At 35.5% G+C, this 21,224-nt stretch overlaps 1 protein-coding gene across 1 annotated transcript in view; it reads right to left on the bottom strand.

The window, feature by feature from the left end:
• MALRD1 (MAM and LDL receptor class A domain containing 1) overlaps positions 1–21,224 on the bottom strand; it is a 233,828-nt gene that overhangs the window by 124,405 nt on the left and 88,199 nt on the right. Inside the window, exons 22-26 of the mRNA XM_059477538.1 lie at positions 19,305–19,461; positions 15,881–15,991; positions 14,793–15,006; positions 11,008–11,255; positions 8,147–8,444 (exon numbers count right to left, since the gene is read on the bottom strand). Of these exons, the coding sequence (XP_059333521.1) occupies positions 8,147–8,444; positions 11,008–11,255; positions 14,793–15,006; positions 15,881–15,991; positions 19,305–19,461 (1,028 nt within the window). The remainder of the gene's footprint in view (positions 1–8,146; positions 8,445–11,007; positions 11,256–14,792; positions 15,007–15,880; positions 15,992–19,304; positions 19,462–21,224) is intronic.

Consider the following 21,224-nt stretch of genomic DNA (forward strand, 5'->3'; position numbering starts at 1 on the left):
TATTAGGGTTTCCTGAGAAACTGTTTTTGCAAGTGCTGGGGCCCATCAGTGCTGGTCACTTTTTAAACATCATCTCCTAATAATGGCACAGAAGCAGGCAATTCCCAAATGTCAGGACTCAAGCAGGTGAAGCAGAAAGCCATTTTGGTCGGACAGGAATCTTCCCTTGGAAAAAAGGGCAAAAAGAAGTAGTATGGCCAGCAGCAGCAAAGGCAGGTGACGTGGGAAAAGTACAGAGATGCAGCTTTCTACTGTAGGGAAAAAAAATGTGGCAAAGGCTCAGCTGAGCAGAGCTGTGGATGGACAATAAAAAGAGCTTCTTCAAACATATTAATGGCAATTGACCCACCACAGGACAAGGATGGGCTCCTCACAAACAGGGACAGGGACAAGGCAGAGGTGTTTAACACATTCATTGCCTCTGTCTTCAACATGGATGATGGACCAAAGGCTGATCTGATTTTAAGCAAAAAATTATTGTGGTCCTTCCACAGGCAAGAATTCTTAACAAATTTTGACAGTTAACAGTTTTATACATCTTATTTGTGTATTAGCTTTGCTTATTCTAACACTAAACAGCATCCAGGCACATCTTGGGATAGTATGGTACCTTGTGAAAGCTAAAATAGCATTTTACTTGGAAGTCATATTCTGTTGAAAAATTTGAGAACAAAATAAAAAAAAATCAGAGAATGAAAATGAATCTGTGCAGTGAGTTGCATAAAATCTTTAATGATGTAAATAATGAAGTATAAACTGAACTTTCAAATTAAGTTTACAGACATCTTGTTCAAAATAATGTTTTTCTTTATCTACAGTTCATCATATTGAAAATGTAAATTCCTAACTAGTAATGTAAAATACAGTCCAAAGTGATTATTGATAAGCATGTACTTAAAAAATATTTGAGTTAGATCTTGTTTCCTACAGTTAGAGAAGGAGAATAGATAACCACACTGGTCTTCAGTCTTAACCACATATAGAAATTTTGTTCCAGCATGTCTAGAAAATTCAAATGCCCATCAAAGGTGTACTGCATGAAGATAAAATAGGACTAGATTTGGTGAAATATAAAATTTTTTTCAGATTGCTTTTGCTGCTGCAAGCCTTAATAGTAGAAACATCCTATTTCTATATCCTATTTCTAAGACTCCTCTGTACTGCTACATCATTTCTCTACTTTTAGATATGTGAGAAAAAGAAAAGTCATTACAGACAAGTAAGAGCAACTTTAAATCTAATTCTTGGAATGCAGAGCAGAATTGGAGATTTCATGCTCTCAGCTCACCCAAGGGAAGGCCAGCTCTGAATCTGGAATATGTAACACAGAGAGAAATGTCTCATAATGAGAGCTAATTATGACAGTAGCACTGGTGGTCCTGAGAAAGCTCAGATTTTACTTAGTTCTCCCAGTAGAGAGAAAATGAAGGAGAAGGGCTCTTCAAGAGGGTTCGCCTTAATAAATACAGTACCAGAAATTCCTCTAACAAGTTTTGGAGCAATTTGGTTACAAAAGCTATTCCCAAGGCCCAGCTAGTCATTGCCAAAAGGAATTACCAGCTCATGCTATGAATGTAGGTATAAATACCTGCCCTCACCTGCTGCTCAGAGACTCTCATCAAACTGCCAGCCCTGAAATTCTTTTCTCCTGACCTTATACGTATTTGGATGCCTGTTCTGGGACACCTTTCTCAGAAAAAGTCCGTGGAGACCCAAGAGCTAAAGAAAGTTTTGAAGATGTTAAACAGTTTTGTGAAACAGAAAAACAAGGGCTGACAATGCCCTACCTCCAAGGACCTTAGATGACATTAATCATGTTCTGAGATGACATTAATCACATTCTGTCTGCCAGTTTCTCGAGTTGTAATCAGTTATGGGCCCAATTCAGGCTGTCCTCACATCTGACTAGTGATCCAAAGAATTTGTGGGCTTTAATGTCACTGTCTGAGAATAACTAGGGAAAAAGTTTTGGGTTTTTGACATAAAATTATAATAAAGTATGGGAAATGTCTTCAAATTATCTGTACTTTACTGTAAGTTCAAATGCCATAGTTGGTTAGGGACTGAAATGTATCGTAAATCCCCATAGAATAGTGGAAAAAACATTTTTAACTCCCTTAAAATTGCAACTCATTCTAAATTTTTGTCATTATTTTCCAAATTAGACCAGTAAAAATATATGATATTTTCTTTTTTAGTTTAGGAAATGTGGACATTGCTTTCAAACCATTATACAATATGGTAAGTTTAGAGCTCAAAATAAAAGGAGATAGAGTCCAAGATACAAGAAAAAGAATCAGAAGAAACTGTGGAATTAAAAAGGTGGTGCAAGATATTTCCAGTTAAATTGATAAAGTACAGTGATAAAGTACAATCTGTGTAAAGTTACACACATTTGGAATTTAGTGGGAGAAAGCTCAATAGAATTAGAAAATACAATACCAAAATCTGGGCTATATATTTTCTCCTTGACAGTCAATAAAAAGGATAATTTTTATAGTAACAGGTGGACAATTTATGTAGAAATTTAATTCAAGTAACCTGTAGTCATGACTAATTCATGTTCAAATATAGTAGCTTTATAGCAAGCTCCTAAACCAATCTACATATTCTACAGTATTTCCACCATTTTTCTGAAAAATATGGAAGGAATTGTATACTGTACCAGAAATGAGAGAGAAAAAATTAAACATGCAGATTTCCTGGTTTTAAAATACCATAATGATAAACCTTTTGTATTATTGTATAATGAAAACGAAAATTGCCTCCCTTGTGGAACTTCATTCTAGATATATCTGAGAATATGTTCAGGTACCAATGAATAAAAGAAACTTCACAATCTCCTGTATGTAATTAAGGTAACTACAAAGTCAGATTCAATCTCTGAAAGAAATTTTGAGTCCTCTTTACAGGCTTGTTTTTGTTTGGGGTTTTTTGTTGAGGGTCCTTGTTTAGTTGGTTGATTGGTTTTTGTTAATCTTTTGTTGCTGTTTCGGGGCTAATTGTTTATTTTTGTTTAATATCAGGTTCGTTTTTATTTCTTTCTCTTTTCAGAACTGGTTTTAAAATGCTTTAGAAATACTACTTTATTCATTTCACATCCTGTTCTCTCTGTCAATTGTCAATGCTGGCTGTTTTAAATGAAGCAATAAATGCTTTGTTATTTGATTAGTTCTGCATAAAGAGATTTTTTCCTCTTTTCAGTAGATCACATTATGCACTGAAGCATAAAATTTTATTATTCTTGTAATTATATATAAGTTACAAAAACTGCTAAAGTTATTTCTATTTATGTGTCTGTAAACTTTTATAGATAAAATTATAACAGTGAAAGAGTGATATAAGCAATATCGTTTGGCCTTTAGAGTATACTCTAGAGTTTTGAGCTATATTTCAAATAAAAATATTTTTGTCAAATCCGATTTCCTGATTATTATATTATTTTGTATATCTTTATTTTAATTATGTTGCTGACCAAAATCTATGTATTTTAAATGTTTTTTGTTAAGGAAAAATTTGTACTAAAATGATTTAAAAATCAGTATGGAACAACAGAAAAGAAAAAACAAAACCCATGAACTAAAACAAAAAAATCCCAAAGAAAGAACAAAGAAACATCAAGACTGTAATCTTTATTGTTTACTTTTAGAAGACAAGGGAAGTGCATGAGTTATGAGTTAAGAAAATTTTCCAGTGATTTGAAGGTATTCAGGGTGATATAAGCTAGGGATAACTATGAATAATTGGACAAGTTTTTTGAGAAAATGAACGTGCTTAATGGGACTGTACCCAGTGCTAGTTTATGAACTAAAAAACCTTTCTGACATCAGCTGCCATTGCAGGACATCCTTATAATCTTGGAACATCCAACCCCCACAGGTGCATCAGTTATTTTATATAACTGTAATGGAGATAAACAGTCACAATTTAGCAAATTAATTGAACCTTGAGTGACTGGCAATGAAATGTCATGTTATTCAGCTACAGAGAATAACACAGTCCATCTTTCACAGGTTCTGGAATCGTACCACTACCATTCCTAAAGAGTGACACAGCACAGTACAGAAACAGTTCCAGGAATATAAAAGCCCAATGTTCAAAAAAGACAAAACAATCAAAGTTTTAGGATTCATCAGGAAAGAGAGAAAAAAGAACCATTTTGTTACAGTATCATTCCACTGGTCACTTATTTCCTAAATGCTCTGCACAGACCTGATTTTACAGGACCAAAAGAGTATAGTGGATTTTTTTAAAGTCAGAGAAAGGAAAACAGAAGGAATAGTTTCCATGTAAGAAATAAGTTGAAACTCCTTCAGTGTATGATGTTGCTTAGGGATGATTGCATAGAGAACAATATGGAGTAGGTGTGTTTGGCTGTTCACATTTTCAGTAAAAAGAGGGTAAAAACAGTCACTTTCTTTGCAAGTGACAGAACTGCACAACTTGCTGCAAAAAATGAGAAGGGGGCTATACTTGTGAATGTGCTTCTAGGGAAACTAGGCTCTATACAGAAGGCAAATACATTAAGGTTTGCTACATATCCAAAACCACATTTGGTTCGTAAGGTCTCCTAAAAAGGAAATATTAGGGACATTAAGAGGAAGCATCACATATGTTCATCCTCTCACTGACAGCAGTAGAGAGGATATCAAGTGAAATGGACCTTGATGTGATCCTCTGTTAATATTCCTATGTTCTCAAAGTTCTCAAAGACATATTCCACACTTTGGTGAATTGCTTTTAATTTGCTGAAAATAACTGTCTGTCTCTTCTACAAAACTGAAGTCAGCAGATACCAGTTCCCTAGTCTCTGGAATAACTTCTCTTTATTGTAGCCTGCTAATCTGATCAGGCAGCCCTTGGCAGCTGTTGTATTCCCAGGTGAATGGAAGGAGACATGAGCAGAAACTCTGATGGAGGGATCTGCAATTTTTATAGTCAGTAACAACACTGCAGGAGGGAAAGGATAGAAAGAAGATAGGAAAAACAAGTTTAGAGATCATGGGAATTACTGTCAAATCCATGCTGTCTCTTTTGTAAACAACTGTAAGTATAAAATATTATTCATGGATAATTATTCCACCATTAACCTCCATGGCTGCAGTGAGACAGCCTAACTCACCATGGTATTTACCACAGGCTGCAGGGGAATCTCCTGCTCCTTCTTCCCTTACCTTGGTGCCACCAAAGGCACCTTCTCCTGCATATTCTCACTCCTCTCTCTGGCTGCAAATGCTCCTGTGCAGCAACTTTTCCCTTTCTTTAAACTGTTGTCACAGGGATGCTGCCACCATCACTGGTGGGCTCAGCCCTGGCCTGCAGGGCATCCACCCCGGAGCCAGCTGGAATTGGTTCTGTCTGACACGAGAGAAACTTCTGGCACCTTCTCACAAAGTCACCCCTGCAGCTCCCTGCCACCAAAACCTTGCCAGACAAACCAAACACAGAAACAACTGCAACTTTCAAAGGTACAGCATGGCCAGGGTCTCTTCTTGGGCTGATGTGGATACAGGCAGCCTTTTACACAAGGCAGAACCTAACTCAGAAATCTTACCACACTGCAGAGACACAGCAACAAGCACAAATAACATTGCTCAAACAAAATTGTCTTTGCATTTTCCTCCACACAGTACCATTGTGACACAGAGCAAAAATTTGATGTTCATACAATGGAAATTTGATAAGGGCCAGACTAAAATGATGTTTATTGTTTCTCAGGCCCAGCAATTTAAGCGGCTCTCAGTGGCTTTGCAGTTCAGCATTGTTGTTGCTAAGCAGCATATTGAGAACAATCTACAGTATCCTGTAGTTTACAGGAAATTACAATGCAAGCTTTCAAAATTATTTTTCTATAAGTCCAGTGTTTTCTTCCTGCCTTTCAACATTACTGCATGTTTGGCTGAAATAAACAGCCACCTTAGAATATATATTTTTGTTAATGTGTAGAATTTCAAGGTGTTTCTACAGAATCAGGGGAACATTCTTCTGAAAGGTGAGTCGGTGTCACAGATGGGAACATTTAGTGGTTCTGTTCAATTTCATTTTTACACTGCATTCATTGCCCTATGACTCCATGCACAGAAATAACAAGCAAAGACTCCTTAGTATACTTGTCTCACACAGTGATATGGCTCAATAAGACTCAGAAGAATCTCCTTTGATATGGGCATTACAAATATTATCTAAAACAAATAAAACATTGAAAAGTAATTGTATTAGAGTAGATCTCAAAAACTATGCGTTTATCTCTTAAAGAAAAAATATTTTTATTTTCTTAGCAAATATGTTTCCTAGCTGAAGACAAGAAGGAGACAGATCTTTGCTACATGATCTTCTTTATCCTCAGAAACTTCCAAAAAATTGATCAGTGGATAGAAGTGTTTTACTTTTGGTTAAACTTTCAATTGTTTCTACATATAACCAGACAAGTCTAGGGCAGCTGATTTTTGCAGCTGATCACCATGGCTATTTTAGCTAGTTCTGTTTTAAAAAGTTGCACTACAGAGCACTTTTCACAACATCCAACATGCATTTTGCCACAGTTCAGAACATCTCTATGGGCAGAAGCAGACCCACTTACAAGCAGTGATGCAAACAGATACCACTGCTAAGTAGCAGCTGTAAGTTGAAGCCCTCAGTGGGTGATGTAAATTCTTATCCTGAACAAGTAAAATGTGTCAATATAAAAAATATGGTTTGTTGTAAGGATGAATTTAAACCATTGCCCTAAAGTGTTGTGAACCTCTGAAGTTCACAAAGTACATCTTATATGAGCTACACAAGAAATCAGTCTCTGGAGGCTCTTTCCTGAGATTTTAGTATCTTTTTTATTATAAAACATAAAAGTCTTTTGGAACATCCTTTACCATCAAAGCCAAAGCTTTTAAAGCTTCTAACATTGCCACAGGGACGTGCATCTCCCATTAAGAGGATAGAGTCTGAATACAACAAAAATAAAGAATCAGAAAGCTCGGCTAGTGTTCCTCCTGGGGTTACGTTCATATAAAGCTGAACTTCAAAATACAAATCTCATTTGCAATAAATTTCCATGACTGGCTTGGCAGAAGTAGGAAGCCAATAGTACTAGAACTGGCACCTTATCAGAGAGATGTCTGGAAAATTTTGCCCATATCTTTCCAGTTTATCTTGTGCTCAAAGTTCAGCGCAATTTCTTGGGTTTGGTGTAGTCTCATCAGTGTTATTTCCCAAAGCCTGAGCAGTGCTTAATGACATCCTAAAGGAGAAGGCTATTCATTAGCAGCAGTAACAAAGCAAAGTTGCTCACATAAATTAATGACCCATTCTCATAGTAGTCCTTGATACTGGGAAATATTAACTTTGTTTTATTGATCAGAAAGACAGAGACGTGAGATAAAATGACTTTCTGCAGCCATGCAGGAAATTTGTAGTAGACCTAGGAACAAAATGCATCTCCTAAATTCCACTTCAGGGGGTTACATTTCAGTAGCTCTGTGATCAATGTGGAAGGAGGAAAAAGATTAGTCCTGTTCTGTCAAAAAGAGCCTCTCCTTCATCATTTGTGTCCAAGCAAATACTGCTAACCTACAGCAGCAGTGCTTTCATGAGTAGCTCTTACCTTGGGGTTATTGGGATCCATCTCCATCCAAACTGTATCATTTCTGGTAAATGTTTTCTGAGTTTTATTTCCCTAGTGCAGTAAGTGAGGATGGTGCAAATAATTGCACTGATGTTGGCACCATACCACACAGGCAGAAGATGTTTATGGTGTCTAACCAGTACTAGTAGCAATTCCTACTAGCCAAAATCCATTTAAGCCTGCTGGCCTTATTGCAAACTGTCCCACTCTGTTCTTCATTCTACAACAACTCTATTTTACAACTTTTGATAAATAAATCCTACTGAATTAAGCAGGATATTGGCTAAGTGTACACAGCTGGACAAGAAGCTTTGCAGATTCACAACAGTTAACTCAAATACCCAAACAACTATTTCATAAAATGATTTTATTAGAATTTCATGGGCTGCCTAAAAGTGTTAAAATTTCTGAATTTATTTAACAAGATATTTATACTATTTCTCTTTTGAAGGAGAGACAAAGAAATGAAAATAATGCTGCTATTCCTTCTTTCCAAGCACATATAGACTGTCCATAGCTGGAACATACCTGTTGGAGGTACCTTTGTAGGTTCAGCTGGTAAAAATTCCTGGGACAGTAAGCACTCCCTGGAAAATGTGAGGTCATCAAGTGCTATGCCATCTTTGGGACCTTCTCCAGCTATCCCTTCAAAGACAACTTGAAAATCTTCATCTCCATCTCCAGACAGGGTCAGTGCCTTGCGCTGCCAGAAATTTCCCTGGTTTCCAGTAAGATTAAGGAGAATTTTTTCATGTTTCAATGTAGTTCTCTGGTAGATAATCAACGATCCAATGTGAGCTCCAAACATATGATAATAGAAAATTATCTGTAGGCAAAAACAAGAGCATAAAGTATGCAATAGGTGACTTCAGTCAAATTCTGCTATTGTATTGACTCTAATTCTTAAACTGAGCATTACTAATAGCATTCAGAGAAGTCATAAATTTTACTGATTGAAAAATAATTTAATCAAAAGGCAACAGAACAACTTATTATTTACAATTTTTTAACTATTCCATAAGCCAAATTTCAAAACCAGCATTAAAATATTCAGCAGCAGATCTTGCATCCCTTTGAATGACTCTTGCATTTAAATGTAAAAGAACTAAAATATTTTTAAGGAAACAGAGGAATGTAGTAGTGTCATTTACAATATAGGAAGCAACTTCCATTTACTGAACAATTTTCTGGTTAAAAATATGTTTATGTAGGCTATAGAATGTGCAATTAGAAAATAATCCACTCTATAGTGGAAGCAAAATTTTACATGGACATATGCAAAAATAACCCCAAAGAAACCTAAAATATATAAGAGGAGGTACTTGGATTACAAAACAGTTATTTATCTATTTTTAGTAAAAATGTGGGAATTTTTAAATACAAAAGACCAAATACATACATAAAAAGATCATTGTGAAAATTCATCACATATAACTGCACTCTCAATTCTTTACAATTCAGTCTTGGATTTCTATTAATTTTGAAGGTGCAGCTTTGTTTCTGAAAGTCTTGTATATAGACAAAATAATTTTATTCATTCATGTCCCTTTATAGTTACTGCTCTTTATTTGTTTTCTATCATAAAACTCGTCCAGTTGATGTAAATGTTCATTTTCAATGATTTGAAAATGAGTATCATTTGTTCGTTTTTCAATGACTTGAAGTGGTCTAAGATGCCATACTAAATCTGTGGTAATATGATGAAGGATTTTTTCTCAAATAACCCATAGGAAGGAGTAAAATATTTCAGGTGACTCTCTGATCTCATGAGATGAGGTTTCAGATCTTGACATATTTTTTTCCATTCATACAATTTCCTATACCAATCATTGCACTTCCTTTGGTATTTGTCTATGTGTACATTTCAGAACTGCTCAAAACTTGCGAAAAGTAAAATATCATAAATATGACTGCTTCTGGCCGCATGATCAATGTCAAGAGATTGGTCTGCTCAACCTGTGTACACGTTTGCTTTTGTAAATAATTTTCTATGTGATAAAAACAACAGTTTCCCATAGTTATATTTCAAGCACTTAATTGCATTTAATGTGTGATATGTAACAGTACAGATGTCAACATGTCATTCTCAGTTATTCTGCATTTCTTGACGTATGTTTTATGCTTCATAAAAAGAAGTCAAAAAGTGGACAAGTTACTTTTAGAGCATAAAGCCAGGTAATGCAGAGAAAGAGATACTCATAAATACGATGCTAGAAGCAAAAGGTCGAGATCTCCATGTTTGTGCAAGCAGAATATTTTTAGTATATGTATTTTAGGCAATAGAGAAATTAACATGTTTCCAGTTTTGAAGATAATTTTATAATGACTAGGTTAAATTCTGCTACTGAATATCATAATTATTCAAGTTTTCTTTTGAATCATAAATCAAGTCCTTTATGTTTAATACTAACTGATCTTAAGTCAGGAAAAATAAAGAATTTACATACTTTTCAGAGAGAAGTGTTTCAGTAAAATGAACTGGTTAGAAATCTCAAACATAAGCAGAACTCTTTCCAAGTTACAGATAAACTGCTCAAGAATATTCCTCAGGAATAGTATGAGGTAAATGAAACTAGAGGCTCATGACTGGGCATTTTGCCCAGTGAGGTCACCTGCATAGCCAAGAAAATGTTTAGGACTATTTTAGTCTAAGATCGCCTTCATTTGATGAGCATAGGTCTGTGATCACACAAACAGTTAATTTCATAAGCTTTTTTAAAAAATGGCCTCATAAAAATATCCTCTTGAGAGGCCTACTTATTAGATGTATAAAGGTAAATTTGCAGTTTCAAAATAAGGCATAACTAAAGTTTCTGGGGCATTGTATTTTAAGCAAAGACTATAAAAGATGTATCAAAACCAGGAAAATGTATCAAAACCAGGTTTGCAAAGAAATATTCAAGCTGAAGTAACCAGAATGTGCTGTAATATTTTGGAAGATCAAGCTTACCCTTCTCCATTTTCTAGAGAAGAGCTGGTAACAAAGCCTTCTGTTAAACATCCTTCCTTTTGCAGTTTTATTCTTTTAAAAGCAATTCTTACTGCACTTATAGACACTTTCTCCATAAAATCAGAAACCATTAAATAGTTGTTTATTACTTTGGATGAGTTGCATAAGACATTGTAAATCAGACACTGCATTTACTGGCAGCTTCATCTGAATCTCACGGAGTACTCATTTACTTCCAGAATAACTCTTCTCCTGCGGCAAGATTTTTCTTATGGTTAAAATGAAATAAGATCTGATCCTGACATCTCTACGAAAGGATAGGGGGTTTTTTTTCTCAATAATTATTTCAGTAATCATCTTTAATCATATTATGAGTACATTCATGGTGCAATCTAGAAATCAAATTCTTCATTCCTGCTGCTACCACACCCTCACATACCTTGCAGTTTTTATTCTTTCTGCTTAAGACAGGACTAGAAATCCTAGCTTTCTGTCCTGATAGCTGAAAAAATGAACTCTTTATAAAAATATAATGACCAGATGGTTCTTGCAGTGTATGATCAGTAGCTGGTCCAGTGCCCAGTTTTGCAGTACTGCTACTTCTGAGGTGCCAGTTGAAATGATCATTTTCATCTTGCTTCCATCCACAAAGGTCAAACTCAAAATTGCAATGCCCAATAGATGTACCTGAAATATATTTGCCACACATGATAAGAGATTTATTTTCAAGTAGTTAATTAAGTATATATAGTACAACCTAGTACTCCAATCTATGGGGAAAAAAATTCACTATAAAAATAATATCCATGCATCTCATTAAAAAGAGCATTTTGAGTACTCTGGACTATAATAGGATAAACCCACTTGCATATATATGATGTGGGTCCTGTGCATTTCATTACAGTCAACAGGATTCTTGGTATAAATGTAACCAAATTTAATTAACAATTTTAGCTCTTTAGGATCTTAACTAGCCCCCCATAGAGCATTCAAGATGTGCAGAAAACCAGCCTCCTTCTGAAGAAATATGTTAAGATCAGGTGAGAACAGGAAGAAATGCCTCTATCTAGCAAACAGACACATCCAAATGAAAGTACTGAGCACCATAAAAACACAGCTTCTGTATAGACAGATACAGACAAAACACAAATGTGGGTGTGATAATCTTGAGCCACATCGCACCCAAAGTTACTTTTGCACAAACCCTCGATTCACTTGTATTTCCTTAGCCAATATAGGAACATAGATAAACTATGTTGGTGGTGGATTGTCTCCAAAGAAGGGTAAGGGCCTGGGGCACAGGTCTGAAGAGGAGCAGCTGAGGAGGCTGGGGGTGTTTGGAGAAAAGGAGGGTCGGGGTGACGGTATTGCTCCTGACAGCTACTGGGAGGGATCTTATAGCAAGGTGGGGCTCAGCGTCTTCTCTCAAGTAATGAGTGATAGGAGAAGCAGAAAGCACCTCAAGTTGCACCAGCAGAGGCTAAGATTGGATACTAGGAAAAACTTTTCTTGGAAAGGATTGTTAAGCATTGGAACAGGCTGCCCAGGGAAGCGGTTGAGTCACCATCCCTGGAGGTCTTCAGAAGCCACATAAATGTGGCACTTAGGGACACGGTTTGGTGGTGAAATTGGTGATGCTAATAGTGGGATTTAATGATACTAAAGGTCTTTTCCAACATAAATGATTCTAAGATTATCTACATATCTCCTTGACTTGTACTTAAGGCCTAGAATAGCAGAAAGCTGTCATTATTTTTATTGATTTTTTATGAAACATCATGCATATTCTTTATAAATTTTTGCATCTTGAATGTCAAAACAGCCAGCATGGTGAGTAAACTGTCCACATAAATTAAGTCAATTTCATCATTCCAGAAGCTTAATTTCTCTATATTTTTCTCTCTATACATCTATAAGTTCATTATAATGATTACCAAGTAAGAGTAAAATTGCTGAAATAAGGTGGAATTTCAGCAGAGACTTCAAGAACCTTTTGACTGTGCCCTGAATATTCTTGCTATTATTGCTAAAAAGGAAAGTGGCTTGAAGAGAAATTTGGAATCTGTATGTATTATTTTGTAGGACAGTATCAGAAATTACAAAATATCTCTTCTAATATGTAATCAAAATCTGAGCGTCTTCTGACGCCTGATAAAGTTCAGACGCATGGAAGTAGTTTTATTTAACTGAAAGGTACTTAGAAGCATCAGTAGCCAGGCTAAGGATCTAAACTTCATGGAATCTACACATGGAACAAAACAGGAAAGACAGCTACCTCAAAAATTTCAGGCTGAAATCAGATAAAATATTTTTTCTTTGAATTTTAATCTCTGAATGTCATAAAGTAAAAATGTTAGAAACTTTTTCTTAAAAGTATAAGCTGCTTAGCAAAACTAGCTTCCCTTTTCACCTCTATCTGCAAATATAGTGCCATCTGAAGTAACAATTAAAACCAACCCAGACTGGATGTGTGAATTTATATGATAATCTCTTATGAAAATCACAGATTGTAGATTAACTCAATTGATGAAACTGCCCATAAAATTTTTCCTAATTATTTTTTTCAACTGATTTAGCTACTTAATATCTCAAGACCATTCTTAAAGAAATTCCTTCCATTATTTACAAATTCCATCTCGAGTCAATAGAATGCTTACAACTGACCCTTTCATTTTAAAGGCCTGTTTTCAAGAATCAAGACCTTAAGGCATGAGCACTGATATCCCTGCTAATGCTGTACATATTGGGTATTACCTAATCTAAGTTTAGACGTCCTTGTAGGATCTCTATTGTCAACAAAGACAAACATTCATATCTACAGGACAACTTATTTGATCTAACTCAAACAACTGATTTTAAATTGCATGAACTTCAGCCTGAAAACAAGCTACTCCACTGATGAAAAAGAAAAATCAGGCAGCCTGCTTAGAAGCTCAAGTTACTGCAGATGATTGTGCACTTGCACAATAAATGACTCCTGTGCTTGTAAAGCACTACAATGATTCACTGTAAAGCTTACAATTAAAATGCAGTTAGGAAAACTTTTAAAAACGATTTTGCATTTTTTTTTCATTACTTAAAAGTAATAATAAAAAAAATGTTAGAGGAAAGTATTCACTGTATGGGACTGTTTCAATTAATCTCTTCTAGGGGGAAATTGGAATAAAATCCTTATTATAGTGGTTGTAAAATTAAATCCCATCAGTTTATTTGAACTATTTTGCCCTTAATACTTCAATTTATATTCATCTGATGATATTTCATGAGAAACACAGACAATGCAGAACCCCCCCACAAAAACCTCAAAGAAACAAATAAAAGATCCCATTAAGATTTAAAAAAAAATCAGATAACAAAAGTCAAAGTTTGAGAATATTTTTTTAACAGAGTAATTGAAACTTGAAATACTCTTCATTTTTAGTTGCAGAAAATCTCAGCTGGTCCCTGTATAGGTTAGTGATGTACCTTTCCTGGACTGGAAATCATTGAGTAGCTTAATAGTGTGAAAAAAATTTGCAAAACATGGTTCCTTTGTGATGTACCTTAGCTTTCATAGAATATCAGCATACCTTCGCTTCAAAGAATCGTATTCACTGAGAATTTGATAAACTGAATTAATATTCTCAGAAAAATGAGGTAACTGTTAATACGGTACCAATCAATGGAGACTTGATTGTGTGAGCATTTCCCACGTTTGTAGTAGTAAAAGAAGGAAGTGTTAATACCATATATTGTGATTCAGAAGGAGCCATTTGGTATGAAACATCATTCTTTGAATCAGATACTACATATGCTGCTTCTTGATATGTCTTGTAAAACCAAAATTGTACAATATTCAGATTAAAATAATTTGCTGAGACCTGACAACCCTTGAAATATCTCAGGAGGTAGGCTGCTCGTCTCCCAAAGGTATTATGCTTGAATTTTTTTCAGCTTTAATACATTCTTTTCATATGGAAAGCAGGATAATTTTATTCTGCTTTTAAAGACAGATGCTTTCTGAGTTATTTTAAGACGTCCATTAGCAGCTCTTTGTATTTTGTATCGTGGATTTTAAATTAAATAATAATAATTAAAGATCCTTAAAAGCCTAGGAATAGAATTAAATTATTGCCTTCTTGTTTGCTTTCTTAGCTGATGAGTTGTCAAGAATATTTGAGTATTAAAAATTCACAGCAGACAGAGTTATTTATGATAATTATATTAAAAAACTACCATACTTACTGCAAATACTAGGGCTTTCATCTGAGTTATCTTCACAGTCATTTACAAAATCACACAGATTACTCTTTGGGATGCAGTATTTGTTGGCACACATGAATTCCTCTGATGTGCAAGGTTTGTCTGAGATTAGCAGAGGGGAACAATCTTCAAAGGTAATATCATCCACTGCCACGTCTCCCATGTAACTGACACCACGTTTTGCCCTGAAAATAACCTAATAAAAATTACAGAGCTATTACAGTAAGCCACTGATAAGATAGAGAAAAGCTTATACACACAACATGAAAAGAACAGAGATTGATGGTCTTCACAAATTTTTTAATATGAAGTGGTCAGTTCTTACTGTCAAAGCATAATTCTACAAAATCTTGTACCAGAATTGGTACAGATCTGTCTCTGTAGTTATTGAAGGACCATCTGCTAACATTACCAAGCATACCAAAAAAAAGGAAATTAATCATGCCATTCAAAGAGATACTAGCCCTCACTCATCCTGAACTAATGGCAAGGGTTCTTCCTACTTCTGCAAAGAAAGTCTGAAAAATACTAGTCTGCCATTCATCATTTAATTCCCATGAATGCAAAAAGAATTTTAAAATTTCGTTAAAATTCCAAGACAGAAGTACCAGGAACTGTAACTTTTTATAAAATCTGTTATTGACTATCCTAGGGGATTTTAGTTTTTTTCCATAAGTCTGCAACAAAGCGAGTATCTCTAAGAGGTTTGGGAATCTGCTCTGATTTCAAAGCAAACATCATACTCAAGATTTTTTTCCCAAAATCCAGATCTTTTTATTTACTGCACACTAAAGAGAAAGAAGTAGAATATTTTAAGTTGAGGATTCAAGGATAGATGGGATTCTCAGTCTTAAAAATGGAAATCAGTCTGAGAAAAAAGAGGTATGGGAAATCTCCAAAAACATGAGTCCAGCTCAGATAATTAATCAGACAGCCAAAGAGATTATTTCTTCCATGCAGCAGAAGAAGTACATGCATTGTGTGAAAAGGAAAATGAGAAGGTGAAGAATGCTTAATATAGAAGTACTAATAGCCAGCTGTCTAGGAGCACATCACATTGGAAGACACACCTGAAAATTTGAACGAATTCCTAAGAACACTTCTGCTCTGTTCCACTGGGGACCTTGGCTGCCAGTTTGACTCCACAGTTTAGAAGTCTTGTTACTGCTTTTATAGAGTACCTAAAAAAGAAAATAACTTAAGATTATAAAAAAACGTTTCCATTGCCAACTCACTTAAGAGTCCTATAATCGTATACAAGAATACAATATTATCTTCTACATCTAATCCCTATTCCACCATTAAAATTCACAGAATCACAGAATATCTGGAATTGGAAGGGGCCATTAAATCCAGGTCCCTACCCCTTGCAGGACAACCCAAAGCTGAATCACACAGCTGGGGCTGCTGAGGAGCTCCTTGCCCTGTGGCAGCCTTGGTGCTGTGCCCGCTGCCCTGGGGATCCTGCTGCGGTGCCCAGCCACCCTCTGGCTGCAGAACCTTTTCCTGGCGTCCAACCTGATGCACATGCATATGTCAGTAGAAATGACTGTACTAAGAAAATAATGTTTCAAGATTTTCTGACCTCCTCATAAACATTCACAGCCCACAGCATTAACTGGACTAATGAATCTCATTAATTTATCCAGAGTGGCTACCAGTGAATAAAAATTGTTTATCAGTGGGTTGTGACTCAGTTGTACAACACAGAAACGGAGTTAACAAGCCTTGCTGAAAAATATATTTGTTCATGCATACAATTAACTGCTCTTCCAGAATGGATTTTCTTATCCTGATTCTTATGAAACACTTTGTTTCTTCTACAAATATTTTTTTTATTTTTTTTATAAAGACAAAATTTAATCTTTAGAGCAATGAAAGATTTGTAAAAGCCCATACCCTTGTAAACAGCAAATTGGGGAATGATGACACACTTCAACATGAGCAGAGATTCCTAAATATTCTTTGGTCCAATCTCTTGGGCATCCAAATTCAACTGAGCTGACAATAACAAGATGGGTGTTTGATGAGGTGTGTCAGGCTGTGTCTCCAGCCAGTACTAGCAGAGTTAAACATCCATTCACCACTTGCCTGAACTGCTTCTGCTTTCCAGGATTTACTGCTATGCTGTGTAATCTTCTTAGGGCAGCCCAGGCATTTTTTTTTATCATAATGAAAAAACTTTTTTTTTGTTTTAAATTTATGCAGTCCCATGAGTGTATATGATACTGCATAACAGGTAAGTTCTGCCAAGCAAACAGCAAATCCTCACACCAAAGAGCTTTCATTTTAGGGGGGAAAAAGGAACAGATAATATATTAAATTGGATAGAAAAACAAGTGATTTCTGACTTTACAGACAGGAAGATCTGCCCTAGAAGACATGAATTTAAAATGAAAATAAATAAATTAGTGGGAAAGGGATTACAGACAAATGCAAATAATATAGTTAAATGAAGGTATGTGTGTGACTGTAGACACACATGTACGTGTTTTTACAGACTGCAAATTATCTGCTCTATTATATATCTGATTCCTGCATCATAAATTCATATTTTCAATCATATCATGAAAACAGGTTAAAACTTTAGAGTAAAACATGGCCAGTAATTTGTGTGCTATTAAAACTCAATGCTTCTCTGTACCTTAATGCACTTTGAACCTTAATGCATTTCAATTACATTGCAAAAAAGCACATCTAATACTTTGGTATAATTACCCATGCTGAGTCAAAGTACAGAAACTGAATAAGAATGGTTCCAACAAATAATCAAATTGAGGTTCCTCAGGAAAGTTACAGCAAATCAATATGAAAGAAAGTAATGGAAACACAGGAAGGTAACCATTCATGCAAATGGCAGGAAAATCTTCAGCAATCTCACATGATATTTGATGGCATGGGTGCAGAAAAAAATATGGTAGTCTTGGGGGAAGATATGGATAAAAGATATTTTAAGCGCAGAAATATTCCCATTCCTACAATACATAGATCATTCTTAGTATAAATAATGAGAAATCACCTAAATAATTTTTTATTCTGCTATTCTTATACCCATTATTAAATGAATAATCAAGCAATTATAAGCAATTATTAGCAGTGTGCAAAGGTTTCATGATTTTCCTATGGTACATCTTAAAATGAAGTAAGTTTGAGGTGAAGGAGGATCAGTTAAAGAATAGAGGGAAATTGTAATGAGTGTTGAAACTGAGAAAACTATACACATTTGCCTTTTGTGCTGGTAATACTGGGCATGGCTCCTTAGAATTGCTGTTATTTTCTACAAAACGTTCTTTGAACATGATTCCAACTAACATGGGTTCTTACTCTGCAAAGGAGCCTGGATCCTGGAGTATGCAAAGAAGTCCAAAAGCACATTAATTGGTCCCAAGCCTTAAAACTGAGGATTAATCATCTTTATCCTCTGATTTCACACTGATTCTGATTAATTAATATTTGACCACTTTCCAAGCAGCATAGCAAGATCTTTACCCAGTTGGGGGAAATTTACCAATACTTCAAAAAAAATTGTTTAGAAAAAAACTCAAGAAAACATGGAACATGTTTCCACAAAACATCTAGCCAGTCACATGGTGTGTAGTTCACCACATCCCACATCTCATTTCTAATGTCAACACAAATATTAATTTTGTTTTCAAAACACTGAATTATATCAGCTTTTTTTATAATTTGAATATTTAAATCCTCATGCACTGCCCACATCCAATATGATACTGACAGGTGACTGGGTAACTTACATGAGCATTTTTTTCAATCCATTCCTGATGCTGTAGGTTACTCTATACATTCCTGGGAAATCCCATTATAAGCACACAGCTGTGTGGTAAAAATAATTGTTTAGAACAATGTTGTTGTGTAATTCATTTCTGTCTGCAGTGACTTATTTGATCTACAAGCTGCTAATGAGTTAAATTTCCTTTACAGAAGTGCTTTTATTTAAACCAGAATAAGGAAAAAGGGTATGGGGAAGCAAATTTGTTGCTTATATGCCACAGAAATAGTTCAACGCTGCTTGCATGAATATAAATAATCTCTGAAAGTGATATGTTCAGCTTTTCAAGGAATAAATGCTTTCTACAAGATTTTATGTTGAATTTTGATGCAATTAGTTCTTTTTCCCATGCTCCCACATTGGCCAAAGACCTTGATGTCCAAATATCTATTGCTGCTTTTCAGTGTCAAATGGTACTGTGTGACACAAAACTTTTTCTTGTACTGAATTTCCAACCATGGCATGTCTATAACAGTCACAATTTTTGCTTGTTGTAGAAACTTCTAATTTATAATTACTCCAGTATTTGAAATAATTCTTTCTTCATATCAAAACATACTGAGAGCAGTAGAATGCTAGCGATTGTTAGTTTTCATTTATTAGCAGTCTGGGCTTTAATGAAACCAGAAGAGAACACATGAATTTCCTCACAGCAATTTTATGCAGAAAAACAAAACAAAACAAAATAAAGACCACCTCCATACCTCCAGAGAACCTATTGTTGAACCATTCATGTGGTTCCAGAATATGATTTTGCATCTGGGCCCTGTAAGGGAGATGACTGGGGTAGCAATGTCAGCCGTGTCACCAAATTCTCCATTTGAGCTGTCTGCAAAGAGATACCAGCCTTCTTGAGAGCACCTGCTCAGAGAAAAAGGGTTATAACTTATTAAAAAAAAACATTTCATCATAATTAATTTATCATTTCCTTAGATAGCATTTGCTGTCTGGGTATCTGGATGCATCTTAGTATGTAGCCAGAATTCAAAAAAAAACCCTTGCAAATGCAGATAGTATTTTTACATCAGAGATTAGCAAAAAAAAAAAAAAAAAAGATCTGAAGTGAACCCACAGAATCATGTAGATGTGGGCCAGAGGGACTCTGGCTTTTCCTGCTACCTTCTTTCCTGGGGGAATTTACAGGGTTTGATCCTGGCTTAATATCAGGAAAACCCAAGATATTGGATGAAATTTTATCTCCTATGCTACCAGGAAAGATGAGGTCTCTTTGAAGTAAGCGTCAGATTCTGAGTGTACAGAGATACCAGGAGTGCAGTTTTAGCGTTTTGGGTATTTAAGGTTTAGCCCCTAAAAACCTTACTTTCCAAAATAAAATGCAGCTGTTGACCAAAGATAAATTTCTCTAATCTCCAGCAGAAGTGCTTCACCCTCAGTACTTCTCAAAATGATCTTTCCCAACAAGTGCTTAAAAACCTGACAATGGAGCCAACATTTTTAAATAGGTGCTGCTATTTGGTTTTCCTTTCCTTTTGGTTTTCCAGACTGGACAAGTTCTGAGCAACCACTCTGTAAAGTTGAATCACTACAGCTGTGAGAAGACAATGACCCTCGCCAGCAAGCACGGACAAGAGAAACACAAGATGCTCAAAGACCTCATGACATCACACTCTTCACAGACTGAAAATCCTGCTTCAAGAGAAGAGTAAAGAATTTGCTGGCACAGGGTCAGAAACAGGCCTTCAAAAATCTTCACAAATCAGAGAGTTTTTGAGCTAGACTATTGCTTCTACCTCCCCATTTGTCACACCAGCAACAAACAAACAAACAACAAAAACCAACCAACCAACCAACTAAATAATCAAAAAGGCAACATTTTAATGGGACAGATCTTCATTTTGCATAGATCAGATACGTTACATGTGAGACACTGAAAACTGCTCATAAACATGGGACCAAAGTTCATCTGGGCAAAATCCTAGGGGGAAGGAAGAGTTAGGATTTGTGGAAATCAGGATCTTCTCCACAATCTTTTTTTTCCTTTTCATGAAAAGGCAGATAAGAGAATTGCTGCTGATGCTTTTCTTTTATCACTGAGTCCTGGCAACTCAGACACTTTTATAATTACTGCATGCATTTGCTTAATCCTTTAGCCTAAGTATTAAAACATTCTCCAAATAAACTGACTCTACTATAACTAATAGCTGAAAACTTTGAAAACTCAAAATTACAGATCTTTCAAGAAATAGGCATTTGGACAACTCATTTATTTCCCTCCTTTCTGCTGAAGAAAGCTGTCATTTCAAGGTAGCAATTTTTCTTTTTTGCCTTGGTGCTGAGTATTCTACCAGAGTTTTGCTTGGAGGTAAAAGAGGGTTGAGTTCTCTTAATGTTTGCAAAAATTTTGAAAAATTCAGAATTTACTCTGCTTCTGGGAACTCTTGCCTTCAATGACCCAAGGGTGTTGGCACTGTATTTACAACAGAATTCAAAAGGACTTGTGAGAAACAGAATGACAAAAAGCTCTGAAGAGTAACAGCACTTACAGATCTCAAAGTTCCCAGAGTATTCAGTATTATATCCATGCCTCTCTGTGAGATTAGTCTGAAACAATGGCAGGGTACAATCAGTTCTGTGATGAAATTCAGTCGTCTATCTCTTGTTAG

The sequence above is a fragment of the Ammospiza nelsoni genome, chromosome 1 (genome assembly GCF_027579445.1).
Source record: "Ammospiza nelsoni isolate bAmmNel1 chromosome 1, bAmmNel1.pri, whole genome shotgun sequence".
Taxonomy (NCBI): Eukaryota; Metazoa; Chordata; class Aves; order Passeriformes; family Passerellidae; genus Ammospiza; species Ammospiza nelsoni.